This window comes from Besnoitia besnoiti, chromosome III (genome assembly GCF_002563875.1).
Source record: "Besnoitia besnoiti strain Bb-Ger1 chromosome III, whole genome shotgun sequence".
Taxonomy (NCBI): Eukaryota; Apicomplexa; class Conoidasida; order Eucoccidiorida; family Sarcocystidae; genus Besnoitia; species Besnoitia besnoiti.
In genome coordinates, this window is record NC_042358.1 from 4,013,298 (window position 1) to 4,026,700 (window position 13,403).

A 13,403-nucleotide genomic window follows, 5' to 3' on the forward strand; every position below is an offset into this window, starting at 1 on the left:
AGGCTGTCTGGTCCAGAGTGCTTCATGGTCTTGTGATGTCGTGGTGTCACTGGGCAAACCTCCAGGCCGACGTTACGAGTCTGCAGGTTCGTATGGAAATAGCAGCACTGCTTAAAACTTGCCGCTTCCGGCGTTATTTGTTAGTGAGACTAGACGCAGGCGACCTCAATTTGTTACCTGGTGTGCAGTTATCGCACACGGAAAACAAAAGTCCCCCTCCTGAGAGTAGGCGTGATCGCCCGTCCCCCCTGACTCCTCCACTGATGGGGAGCAAGAACCTCGTATACTGCACGTCTTGGGCAACAGTCTCATCATGAGACTTGGCATTAGCGTCCTGACATGGTCTCAACTCGTTTTGGTGTTCCCTAAGAGGGAGGGAGCGGGACGGTACATACCTGCCGCCTGTCCCCAAACTCAACGCATTTCACCTTTTCTTAAAGCACTCTGTAGTGATCTTAAAGCTTCAAAACGAGAGCATATTTCTTGTTTTGCGGCAGCACGCAGCCCTGAGTGTGAAATTGTGTTGCGCATGTGGTTCCTTGTGGGTTCCTTTGGCCAACACAGGACGGAATGAAAATCAGCAGGCGGCCACCCCTCGGTATCCTTTGGTCGGTACTCGTCTCCATGTCTCGGTGCCAAACTTCTCGGATGCGGGTGAAAATAACCCCCGCTTCTTCACCAGTCCTGTTATCACAGCTTTCGTGGATACTCGAAACTTTGTGGACACCCTGGCGGAGTTTTCACACGTGACAGATCTTGAGCAAGATTCCGGCACTCCGCTTATTGAGGGCGGCGGGAGACAAAGTGATGTGGGGGAGGACGCTGACGTATCGGCAGGATATGAATCTCGGAAGGTCTCACAGCCTTCGTGTCTCGCGGGGAGGGGGAGATAGGATTCAGAGCGCGGGGGGGGGTGGGGAGGAGGCGGGGGGCATGAGATCACCCTTGCATATCTGGCACGACGGGCGCGTGCCGTGTCTTGCATTCTGTTAGCCCCGCCCCATCCTGTGTGGCGTTGACTGCCATATTATCTCCCGTAACACGGCAGAGAAAGAAGTCTGCGCGGAAAAAAGGGATTCGGGGAGATCGCTTGCTGGTGAAGAGTCCTCAGGCAAGGGCTTTGTCGTTCTCGACCACCGTGTCCATCGATATATATAACTTGCGGCGTCATCACACGAAGGCCACGGTGGCTCGCTAATCGGAACGGGAATCCGGAGACGCGGATTCGTATGTGGCGTCAGTGCTGCGTCTCTAAGGGCAAAAGCTTGTAAGCAGCTTTTGAAGTGTTCTCTCTCGGTAAGTTTGCTTTGCGTGCCAACTTACTTCGTTCGACAATCTGGCTCTGTCTCCGAAGATTTTTTTTAAGCACGTTCAGGCATGTGGCACACACTGAGTAGCCGCCGCGCGGCTGGCAGGTCAAGCGAAGCGTACGCTGCTGGGGTTGGGGATGGGAGGGGGGGTGAGGAGGGGGACACAGATGGCAATGGGTGGGATATATGGAAAAAATTCAGTCCGCTCGGGCACAGTTTGTGCATTCTGTCAAATGGAGTCTATGGCCGTTCCTGCAGCCCTACCTGCCTCTATACGCTCAGAAAAGAGACATGTCTGACCCAGTGATGCATAGCCATCGGTTCCGCGTGAGTCTGTGGAGAAAAGCCTCCTCACCCACGTCACAGCGCGCGTGTTACTTCTCGAGGGTCAGCGCCGACAACGTCTCGACATCGGCAGCGAGTAGGTTCACATGTGTGGTTGCGACGTCCTCCGCGCAGCGCAGTCATGCCGAGCATGCGCATGAATGGGCAAGCGCAGGCACATTTCTGGCTGTTCTACAACGGAACAAGCAAAATTGTTTGCTCTTTGCCTCACAGAAACTCACGTTCGTCTTGATTTTGATTTTATGAAGGGACTGATAACTGTTGCGGCGACTAGAGGCAAACGTGTCAAAACAGCGGACCACTCTTAAGGAGAGACTTGTTAAAATACACTGCAAGGCGCAGATAGCGGTAGTGGCGAGGAGCAGTCGCGGTAACGTGTACCGAGTGGCTGAAGGGGCTGCATCCGTGCTACCTTAGCCAGCGGTTAGTTCACTGGTATCAGTTTTGTGGAAAAGGCTCCCTCATGCACGTCGAGTAAATACAGGTACGCCAACCGACGCTGGTATAGAGATCGAGGCCACGTACTGTGATTTTAGCCGCACAGACTCCAGCATTATCAACCGAAGTCGGAAACCCGGGAAATACTCACGACATTAACGAAATTTTTGTCATCTACACTCTTAATGTCGTACACAGTGTTTCTAGTATGGCCGGGTCGTAGCTGCAATTTGATGAACCAGCTCGACGCGTTCTAGCTTTCCGTGGAAATGCCGTCATCATGTCTCGTCTCCAGCAATCGTGTCTGCATGCATGCAGAGACTTTTTTGTGGTACAACACATGAGCTTTCAACACCGTCAGCGCTACGAGAACATCTTGTATTCGGCGATGACGTCTTTTTTCCATTTCACGAAACGTACTGCACACCGGTGGAGCCTTTGCGATCGTGTCGCGAGTGGCTTTATTTCGGTATGACCGGAGTGTGGCTTTGACTGCATCTCATGGCCCGCAATTTTCTTTGCTTTCTGTTTGCTAGCCAGACTGGAGGCGCACTGGAGTTATTTCCCGTTCCATAGTACATGCTGTTCCCGCGTCTCCGCTGATGTCGGTAGTTTTAGCGGTAGTCAAGAGGGAAGAGTGAACGTCTTTCTTGCTGCAAACAGTTGAGGGGCGTGCTCCGCATATTTCTGTTCTCTTGGCGTTGCAATGCCGAGCTGCTAACCGAATTCATTACTCGTCACTCGCCTTTTCCACCCGAAGACATGGTTGCGCCGGCAAGCCGCGACGTTTCGTCCTTGGCTCCCTAAAGACGAGAGAGCAGACGCTCAAACCGCAAAGCTTCCAGTTCCATCACGAGCGTGACGGTCGAGGGGCTCGTTTAAGAATTTAGTGGTCCGAGATGTTGCCTTCTCAAGAGCTGGGAGTTGATCCTGTCTCGAACATGCTGGCCCAGTCCTGAAGTTATCCTTCGCATGACGGAGATGAGTTGATATGTCGCCCATGCTGATTCCGAGGGTTTCCGCGCTGGCAAGGAGGGGTGTCCACGCTTAGCTTGCGGAAATGCGGTTGTCGGTACTCCAGCCACGGAAGACTTCGGGTTTTCCTTCTCGATAATACACAAAGGCAGTGTGAGGCGCGTCGGTAATTCCTGCGACGTCATGATCGCTTTTTGCCAAAACGAAGTGTGGGGAGCGAAACAAATCCCAGCGTATCTGGTGTGTGGGCGAGTCAACGAGGCGACAGACTACCTATCTTCATGCTTACATTGTAGCGCTTGGGGGGTTGAACGTTGTCTTTTCCAAAGCTGCTTGAGTTGAGATTTGGATTGCCGCCGTACCTGTCTTTGCTTTCGTTTGCGTCTTAGTAGGTTTTTGAGGACCATCATTCCAGCGCTATCCTCCTAGGCGTCAGATGTTTGAATTCCCGGTGGCGCGTGTCTTCCTAAGGGATTGCTGAGATTTCTCGATGGGCACGGGTGCTGCTGTGCCCCTGCGCATCGTGTGGATTGGTCGTTTTTCTGTTTTTATGGGGTCTTCGATGCATATCATTGCGCTTACTTTGTCACTGCTGGGTTGGTTCTCGTTCTCTCTCTTGTTTCCTGCCCTCACGCGGTACGTGCCTACCATTTCCTTCAGCCTTCAGTCTCCGACCCAGCACATTCGGAATATGATGTTTTCGCGGAGCGCGAGACGCTGCGGCATTAGTGGCCGCAACGACGTCCCTAGCAGATCCACATCGTGCCGTGGCGCTTTGGCTCCTGATCCTGCCGCCTCATCAGCCGATTCAACATTCTTGTAGTTGCCTCTTTGTTATCCGGAAGCATTTCGGGCGCCGACGCTGTCAGTGTGCGGCTGAGAGCCCCCTCGTGGGTCAGAACTCTAACTCACGTGAGGACTTCCTCTAGCGCAGCAATCGCGCCGTGGAAGGTGCAAGGTGCTGCGAGGTTCAGTGTCGCGTGCGTGCAAGCCCCCGGGTACGCAAGTGCGGGGTTTGACAACAGGGCCCGGCTCTGCCTACTATTCCAGAACACACCTGGGTTGGTTTCTTGATCTCTCCCCCTGCAGAAGGCCGAACGGGGCATATGGACCTTTTTCGCAGAGCCATACGGAGACAGCGGACAAAAGACGAGAGGACGGTGGGCGCACATCCGTGCATGTGCATGCATGTAGACCCATGTGTTTTTGAGCCAGTCATTTGCACAAGTTCACGGCCGTCAGAGGATGGTAGTTGGTGCTTTTCGGATTACGCGTAGCCGCGCGTACACCTCTATCGCATCTGCTGCACCGGACCGTTGCAGGCACAATGGCTTTTTTCTCCGCTTGTCAGACGCTCTCTTGGCGCCGGGGTCGCTCGGTATATCGTGCCCGTAATTTCCTCCTTCTTTGCACTGTTCTGTGCTTCATATCGTCGGTACGGCCGACGGGAGCCGTTCCTTGCGACCCGACAACGACCACAGTTTGCACGAATGGGAGTTGTTTTGCACACAACGGACTCGAAGTTTGCGTGTGCGAATTACCATGGACGGGCGCACAGTGCGACCAGACTATGTCGTTGTGCACCAAGGACTGCGGAGTGAGCGCGGACACTGGGCTAGACTGCCAAACCGCGTTGTGTGGGCTAGGGTCTTGCACGGACAGCAGGGTGCCGCCGTATTACTCGTGCGCCTGCGGAGATTTTTATTCGGGGAACAACTGTGAAATCCAAAGCAACCCATGCAGTAGCGCGAGCAGTAATCCATGTGCGCACGGCTCTTGTACATTTGCGCCCGGGAAAAGCAGCGGCACAGTCACGTGTGTGTGCGATGATGGATGGGAGGTCCCTCAGGGCGCAACGTCGACTCTAGTCAAGTGGGGAAGTAGTGAAGTCCTCATGGGGCCACCTTGCTCTCAGCAGCAGCATCGAGGAGTTGCGAAGCTCGCCCTGACATTAACTAGCGGCGAGATGATTATCTGGTGGATCGTTTTTGCCATCAGTATTATTGCGCTTACCTGGTGCTGCTACACTGTGTGCGCTGAGACGTGCTCCACGTATATCAAAGCCATCGGCAGAATGAGGACCGGGGCACAAGTGGCTAGCGCCGTTGCGGGGAGCTGACAGAAGCGATGTTTTTCGCGTCGGGGAGGCACAAGGCTTCTGGTCATGGGGGTAGTCTGGATGGAGGAGAGACTCTGAGATGCACAGCATCCTGGGCGGACGCTGCAGGACTCTTCTGCATCCTGTTGTCAAAACTTTCGTCATGCGGCGAGCAATTCTCGCCTTTCTGCCGGTCACTTATGGGACTCAAGTAGGGGCTGCCGAGGATCGCTGCCCTCATTTTTAGAACGAGGGATGGGACTGGTAGACGCGAGTGCTGTCAATAGATCTCTGTCGGGTAGCCACGGATCTTGGTGGTGAGGAGTGTGGAAAGCGATATGTGGACTGCCTTGTCATCTTTCTTATGCGGTTCTGCTGTTCCGCGATCGTTTAATCGTATGTTGGGATGTGGACGCCAGGCGAATCGGAGTCCTGCGGCATGCTTGGCGGCCTGCTGTGGTGTACCCAAAGAGCAAACCAAGCGGTGCTGCGGTGCCCTCAGTAGCAAGAGCTTTCGTTTTCTGGGCGCCCGCACGTGGAAGCATGAATCCAGACAACACTCAGACTTCTGCGACGTAGTGGCAGCGAAATGGTTCACCGTTCTTTTATCCTAGTGCAGCCAGGACCGAAACCAGTCTCTAGTTTACGCATGACTCATGCTCGCAGTATGCAGTTGAATCGAAACGTAGTGCCGTGGTGGGTACGGCGATATTCATCCACCCCTTGCAGTTTTAAGTGTTGCAGTCATAGGAACCCAGAGGTCACAAGTGTACACTAGGTCGCAGCGCAGGCAAGCCTTTGGGTACCACCATTTTCAAAAGTTCACAGGGTTGTTGCATTCGGGCTCGTAAATGAGGACTTTTCTTGCGCTGACTCTTTATCTTCCTTGGGCTCTGGAACAGCCTCGAGATCCCGCACTTCCACGCTCTATCTTCTAGAGGCACGCCTACGCCAGTATGGAAATACGGATATGCAGTCGGGTACTGCAGTATTATTGTCCCTCTTGTTTGTGTGTCGCAACTAGACAGTGGGGTGGCCAACTTGTCCTGTGGGTGTTTTTCTCCATCGTCCGCGAAAGTTGTTACTCTTGGGGTGCTTGTGTGTTCGTGCGTGCTTGCAGGTGGATACACGAGACCAGTAAAGCTGATTTTCACAAGAGGATGTAGGCACGCCACTGCAGGACGCGCTTCCGTGACTCCCTTCAGCGAAGCCTCTGCGGTTCGATCGGCCTCGATATGCAGCGTACAGCGTGAATCGTTCCAAGCGGGTATGAGGTCCTGTGATCCACATACGGTACGAATATTCTACATAACGGACACCCGCGATGCACCCCTATGGATCGTCTGCAACCTGGTTCCATCCGTTAGGGCCGGGCCGCCAAATCGTTGAAAGACACCGCAAATGCTAGATTCTAGAGGAGGAACCCGCAACATAGCAAACACTTGACGACTCTACGACAATTGTTCCCGCCAGTAATTCCGTGGTACTCAGCGCTCGAGAAGTCTCAGTTTGCTTCCCCACGACATGGCAGCTCTAGATCTCTTTCGAGCCGGTTTTTGCTCTTCCCTTCCATGCCCATCTTGTCCATACTCTTCCAGTGTAGCCCTCTCGTCCCTGTCTCCGGTATCGGATCTCACTTCACCTACTGTGTCTCCGCGGCCTCGCGTGCCTTGCTCTGCTTCCCCACCGCGTTCAGCATGAAGCCGGGGGCTTTGCGGAGTTTCTTCATAGGCGGCGACATCTGCTGTCTTCCCCTTCCTGCTGACTAAAAGGCGCTGTTTTTTCCTGCTTTCTTGTTGTCCGTTTGCCGGGGGATCAGAAGATAGTGAACTTGTTGACTTGGCATTCAGAGCCACTCTCCCTCGGGGCCGGCCTCCGACACTGGAACAAGCCAGCGGCGGCAGCGGGCGTTTTCCGGCATCTTGCTCAGCGCATTCTGAGAGCAAACTTGTCAGCGTCAAGTCCACATGCGCCTCGTCGTTATTAAGAGGTTTTGACCGCTGTGCCCGACTCCCTTGTCTGCATCTTCCTTGCCTTTCGCGGGAGCCACTTGGAGTTGACAGCGGATCCTCGACCACAGCTTGTTCCACATGCCTCTTGTTCACAGGCGAACCGCAGCCTGGCTCGCTGGAAGGCGCGGCCACGAGAGCTTCCGTCTCCGCACTTACGCCTGCGGCCCAGGAGCATCGCTTTCGATTTCTCTTGCGCTCGGCGGAATTTATAGAGACCCACGGTGTCGTGCTTGCGTCTTGCCCGCTCTGCGCCGCGGAGGAGCATCCCTCTCTAGGCTCTTGCGCTGCCAGTGTTTGCGTCGAAGCCAGGGCTCCTTCGGTCAGGCCAAGCGCGATAGACTCCACACCTAGCGAAGCAGGACGCGATGGCGTTGTAGCAGAGCACGAAGTGGGCGGTTCAAGCTTACCAGAAGACGCCGCTGTCAGCTGTCCCTCATCTGCGTTTTGTGGTGGTGCCGTTCCGGCCCCTAACGCTGGACTTGTGGAACTGGAACAATCTTCTGGCTCAAAAAATCCAGCGTATTCGTTATGGTTACTGCCTTTTGCGGTCGTCGCTTCAGCGGTGGCTGTTGAGAAAAAAGATGTACTGGGTTCAAGCGGCAGGGGGGGCGATGCGTTTCCGAGCGTGAGGGCGTCGGCCTCAGGCCCGACGCATGCGAACGAACGGCTGTCTGGACTGACTGAAATGGAGTGTAAATAATTCTCGTATGGCGGAGACGCAGGAACTTCGAAGGATTGAAACAGCTTCATAGTGGAGCACTCAATGGTACCTACCCTCTGTCGGCACGTTCTGGAGTACGGCCTTTCTTTGACGGCAGCGCAGGTTACGTCATTCTTCATCAGGCATATCTGGTGCGCCATCGCGTCCTCTCGTTTGTGTTGAAAGGGAGTGGCACTCAGAGTTGGTGTGGGAGGTACCTGGGTTGCGGCAGGGGGAGGCGAGTGCCTCTTCCGTGGCAGCTTGGCAGCCGGTGCGCCTTTAATGTCCTTTGAATGGACATGGTCATGGTCAGCGTCGCAGTGTCTCAATGGGCTATTGGTGACGACTGACAGGATCGCCATGGCAGCTGACGCAGCCGATTCCACCTTCTCTGGTTCGCCTCCTGTCTTTATAGGTGTTCCACTGCTGCGTTGCATCGTTCGTTGTTTGGTGTCCTCGCCTGCCGCGCCAGATACATCCGCTGTACTTGTGCGGTATTCTGTGCGCAATACATACGGCGAGTGTGCGGGTTCACCTGGCGGCGCGCCTGTTAATGCCTTATCTTCTAATGATTCCGCAGCGCCAACCAAGTTGCCACCTTCGTTTCTGTTTTCATGGATAACGGGTATTTCCATCAGATCTCCGTATCCTTCGATGACGCCAATCTTGAGTTTCTCCGTCCTCGCCATTGGGCTCCAGTTAGTGGGACTGGCGCTCTCTTCGTCGCACGCACTGCTCTTGATCACATTCTCAGCACTGCGCTCCACTTTATGCGTGACGCCTGGTGGTGCGTTCTTACCTTCCGAGCACAGCTCTGCACGGTTGTTCACCGCTGGCGGAAGAGTTGTCTTCCCATCCAATGTAAGATCACAGGCCGATCCTTGCCACCTCATTCCAGTAGCTTGCGTCGTTTCATGCGTCCTCGACGTTGGAAACGCGCCTTCCGGCGCCCCACCTCCATTGTTCGCTCCTGTAGGACAAATGGATTTATGGTTGCTGGCAGAATCCCCGGTCTTCTGCGTCGACACCGAGGCAGGCGCACTAGCCCATGCAGCAGGAGAGCCCGCAGGCGGCGCGACGGCGATAGGAGACTGCCCTGCCTCTGGCTCCCGTAAGCATGCCCCGTCTCTTGTATCTGTCTCACTTTTCTTCTCGGGAGACGTCGTCTCGCGATCGCCTGGGGGGAAGTAGGGACCCTGCACCAGGGAGCGTGATTGGTCACCTCGCCAATCGACTGCTACCTGCAGGCGGCTCTCCACCGTTTCTTCTTTTTCCTCCCGATTTCCGCGTTGCCCTTCGGATTCCGGCGGCCGGTCAGCGGTGATGGGGACTGTCCTCTTTTGTCGACCCCGCGTACCGAGACACCCTCGAGATGACGTCCCTTCCCTTCGGAGCACTTTTATGTAACACGATCGTAGTCTACCAACGTCATTTTGGTCATGTGAATCTTCGGCAATGCTCGCTGCATACTGAGTATCTCGTAACTGGGAATGTCTACCTTGCTTTCTTCTCCGGGCGTTTTCGGACAGTGAGACTGAGCCCAGCTGTTCGTTTAGCGTCCCTGTTCTCTTTTCTGCCTTCTCGTCGTTCGCCGTCAAGTGAGGTATCAACTCGTTTGGTATCCGCGAACACATCCACGACTCTTCGCGATAATATGAAGTTGATTTATTTTTCCCGTCCTTGCCACTCGAGGAGTCCTGTTTCACGACGTCTGCGTAAGACTCGACCCCTACTTCTGCCTCGCGGTTCCCCAGTTCGCGCTCCGCGAGTCTGCTAGCTTGAGGTGCTCTTTCTTCCTCCCAGTCAGCAGGGAAGTTCTCGATTGGTTCCTCCCCTCCAGTTGCGCCTGAGGCCTTCCTCAGGCGTCGTACTGCACATGCGGCAGGGGATTTGCTTTTTTCTCTGTAGCGGGTCGTCGTTGCATCGAGCAGAGAGTCTGCTTTTTGACTCTTCCCTCCTCGGTGTTCTCTGTCGGGCGTGAGCGCGCTGTGCATGTCACCGGAGGTCAGGAGCTTCTCAGGCGCGGGCGCGTCATTGTCTAAAACCGTAAGCCCCACGCCGGGGCGTATTGTTGACGCCGACGCAGACGAAGAAAAGGTTTCATCATCTGAGTTTGGTGCTTGGGAAGCGGTCTTTGTGGAGATAGTAGCCATTCGTCGGCTCCGGGGCGTTGTTATAGACGGGCCCGTTGTCCAGGAGCAATCCTTAATGTGAGACACGGGTGCAGAACTCGTGCGGTCTGTCAGAACCAGGTAAGCTTCACCTTCTGCATGGGTGTTGGCTTTGGCTGCCGCGTCTGCGCGAAGCGCTTGTGCGACCTCCCAGTGACTGGCAGGGTTCGGCGGGGCGTGGAATATGGGTATCTGGGGACGAGAGTTCTCTTCTTCACAGGTGGCGCTGCTGTCTCTGTCTCTCGCGTCGTCGCCTGCCACTTGTGAATCCGTGGAGTATCGCCATTGCGGCGGCTGGGGATATAGTATGTCTCGTTCAATGCGGTGCAAGTCATGTTCCAGCTGGGCGAAGCGTTTGAAGTTGTGGCGCCCAGTCCGTTGTATCGTTGCTGGAAGGTCACGTGCAGTCTGCGTGCATATATATTCGTATCCGTCCAGCCTGTCTTTGCTAGCCGGCCTGATGTTTCCGAAGTCGTTGCCAGCATTGGAAATCTCTCCCGTGTTCCTCTCTAACTCTTTTCCCTGGCTCTCGGTCGCCATCCCGCCACCAGCTTCTTGCCCACCTCGTACAACGTACGTGGTACATTGTCTTGAGTGTTTTTTGTCATCACCGTTTTGGGGTTCTCTGTGGAGCAGAGAAATAGTGTCGTACAGCCGTACTTCAGGGGCATTCTGGGACGAGTCGAGTAGCATTCTCAGTGGCTGTCTCCGCGTCTGCCATGCAGCGACTTGAATTGCCTGAAGTATCTCTGCACCACTAAAATTGCCCGGCAGCGCGTCAAGAGGTGCCCCAGGGGCAAGCTGCTGCAGGGTTGTTTGTAGGCGCCGCCATGTTTTTACATTGTGCCCTTCTCTTCTCATGACGCCCCCTAGATTCACTGTGGATAATAACTGCCGCATGCATTCCTCCTCGAATGCCCATGTATACAGTCGGTATCCAGGTAGTCTGACTATGTACTCCCTTGAGGGACGTAACATATGCAGACCATTTTGAAATGATTGCCACTCTCGCGTGAGGCCTCTAGCGGTGTGACACACCATCCAGAATGTGGGACATGACGTTAGCCCAGAGACAGGCAAGTGCTGTTCGCACCGCCGTGCAGCCATGCCCTGGTCCAGAAGGCGGCGGCGCAGTGGATGGGTTAGATTCCTTGCGGCGATAGATGATGAAAGTGAAGCGGGAGCTGGCAGCGAGGGAGGAAATCCCACCAGCTGCCAGGGCTGCTGGTCTTCCTCATGGGCATGCAAGGTACGAGTTTCTGTTTCCTCTTCCCTCCAGTCCCACTGAGCTTTCAACCCACGTGTACCTTCCAGGAACATTGAAATGTCAAGTGATTGACGCATCGAGACGGTGTGAGGCCTTCGTTGGCCCAGACACACGGTAAAACGTTCGAGTTGGGTGTGCTCCTCCCGTCGTGGGAAGCGGCGGTCAATCCGTTGATACACCCCGTCATGTGCTTGTGCATTTGGTTGAGAGTCTGTCACGTCTCGTGGCATTGCCTGCAGCTCCAGGAATTGAAAGGTTCGCCGAGCAGCAAGTGAACGGGGACTTTCAAAAAACGCTTGATCGTGGCGGAACATCGCAGGGACCTGCAGGAGTCTGTTTCGCGGAGATACCATTGATGGAGCGTCTGGGGGGCCGATCGGTGGTAGAGTGAAAACGAAAAGTGAAGTAACGCCGGCACCTCCTGGCGTGTTCACGCATTCGGTAACAAGTATGCGGGGCGGTGTGGGACTGAAGTAAGGCACCAGTTGGGCGAGCATACGTTTATTTTGAAGGCGAGGCGGCAACACAATCTGGATGAGCTCTCCGCTCTCTGAAGGAAGTGCCATGTCCCTTGGCTGTTTTAAGAGAATATAGAGCTCTGAGGGTCTCCTTGGCCTGCACCGCTGGTGCTGCAGCGTTTGTTGTGCGCCATGCGGACCGCTTTGGGTAGCCGCGGACAGGGGCCTCTCCTGGATATCGCTAACGCATATCTGTGAATTGCTAGATCTTAAGCACAGCTGCCACTCTTTGCCTTCAGTCGAATCTACTGGGTCTTCACCAGGGCCTTCGTATCCTTGCTCGCTCTCCAGCTTGCTTTGTTGCAACTGTAACCGTGGGCTTGTTGCCACCGGATGCCCCATCGAATTGCGGGCATCCCTTGTAGCAGCCTTGGACTGAGGGCAGGCGGATTGGCGAGGGGGTATGTCCTTCTCATAAAACGAGTCTGGCGCTGGCAGAGGTACTCCAATGTTCCTATTTCCGTCAGCAAACTCCACCAGCTCCTGCTCCGCCGGTCGGATGGGGGCAGTGAAGAAGAGTTCACCTCCTGTGCCCGGTTGCTGTGTGGTCGACGCTTTTACAACCAGACACTCAGTCGCCGGCGAGGAGATATGAGGCGTTTCGGGATTTTGCTCATCCCAGATTTGGTTCCTCTCGCAAGTGCCGAGTTCTGTCCCCCGCTGATCCGACCTAGAGGGCTGTTCCGCGGAGAGAGGGCAGGAGTCTGAGCCTCCGACAGAGGGGTATCCGTCTGTCAGGTCCGCTCCACCCTGGTTCCTACTTTGTCGCTGACGGACGTATGCGAGTGTAGGATCCTGCGCTGCTAATGATGACTGGCGAGGGACTAATTGGCGTCTGTGCATCTGGCCACGTGAAGTCTTTCCACAGGCAAACGGCGTAGAATACCCAGGGTCGCTTGCAAGTTTAGCTTGAAGTTTGTCTCTCTGTGCGAGTGAAGCACTCAGCATGGCAACAACTGCAAGCACGAATGCATCCGCAGAAGCGGTCATATGATGGTCTGCATAAGCACCGAAGCTGAAGTTCCATGTTCACCATCGCGGACGATCTAAGCCGGTTTGGTCTGGTTCGCTATCGGTAAACGGCGAGGGGTCCGCGAAAATATCGGTGCAACCCCCCCGTGATAGTCGACACCACGAGCACGCGGTGCCTCCGATGCTACCCCTATAAATAGAGTCGGGCAGGGTAGCCTGCGGTTCTATATCGCCTGTAGACGCGCATGCCTTGGTTTCTGATGTGCGTCGGAGCAACACCCCAGTGTTGTTCTTTTGGGGTGCCACGCCCAGGTCGTTTCGTGACTCGTACTCACCTACTCGGAATACGTTCCTTGCCCTTTGTGTGGAAGACAAGAAACAAAAACGTTCGTCGAAGTCAGGTGCATAGACGTGGCCTTTTTGTAGGCGGCAGGCAACGCCCTCATCTTGAGTGCAGTTCACATCCGCCCGCCGTTCAGAGCTACGGTGGTGCACGCCGGCGTGCCCTCTCGCTTTCAAAAAGACGCTCGTGTCTCTGCCCCATCCGTCCCGGCGGCACCAAACAGACGTTTGCCGTTTGTAAGCGTCCTCTGTCTT

General features: G+C 55.0%; 2 protein-coding genes across 2 annotated transcripts; one reads left to right on the forward strand and one right to left on the reverse strand.

Annotated features, from left to right (window-relative positions):
• Window positions 1-4,395: 4,395 nt before the first annotated feature.
• Window positions 4,396-5,187, forward strand: BESB_048360 (uncharacterized protein; the record flags this gene model as incomplete). Its single annotated transcript, XM_029363287.1, has 1 exon — window positions 4,396-5,187. One exon carries the CDS (start codon window positions 4,396-4,398, stop codon window positions 5,185-5,187), a length of 792 nt encoding a protein of 263 aa, XP_029220653.1.
• A 1,466-nt stretch (window positions 5,188-6,653) lies between these two features.
• BESB_048370 (uncharacterized protein) lies at window positions 6,654-10,031 on the reverse strand (the record flags this gene model as incomplete). Its single annotated transcript, XM_029363288.1, has 1 exon — window positions 6,654-10,031. One exon carries the CDS (start codon window positions 10,029-10,031, stop codon window positions 6,654-6,656), a length of 3,378 nt encoding a protein of 1,125 aa, XP_029220654.1.
• Between the last annotated feature and the right edge of the window lie 3,372 nt (window positions 10,032-13,403).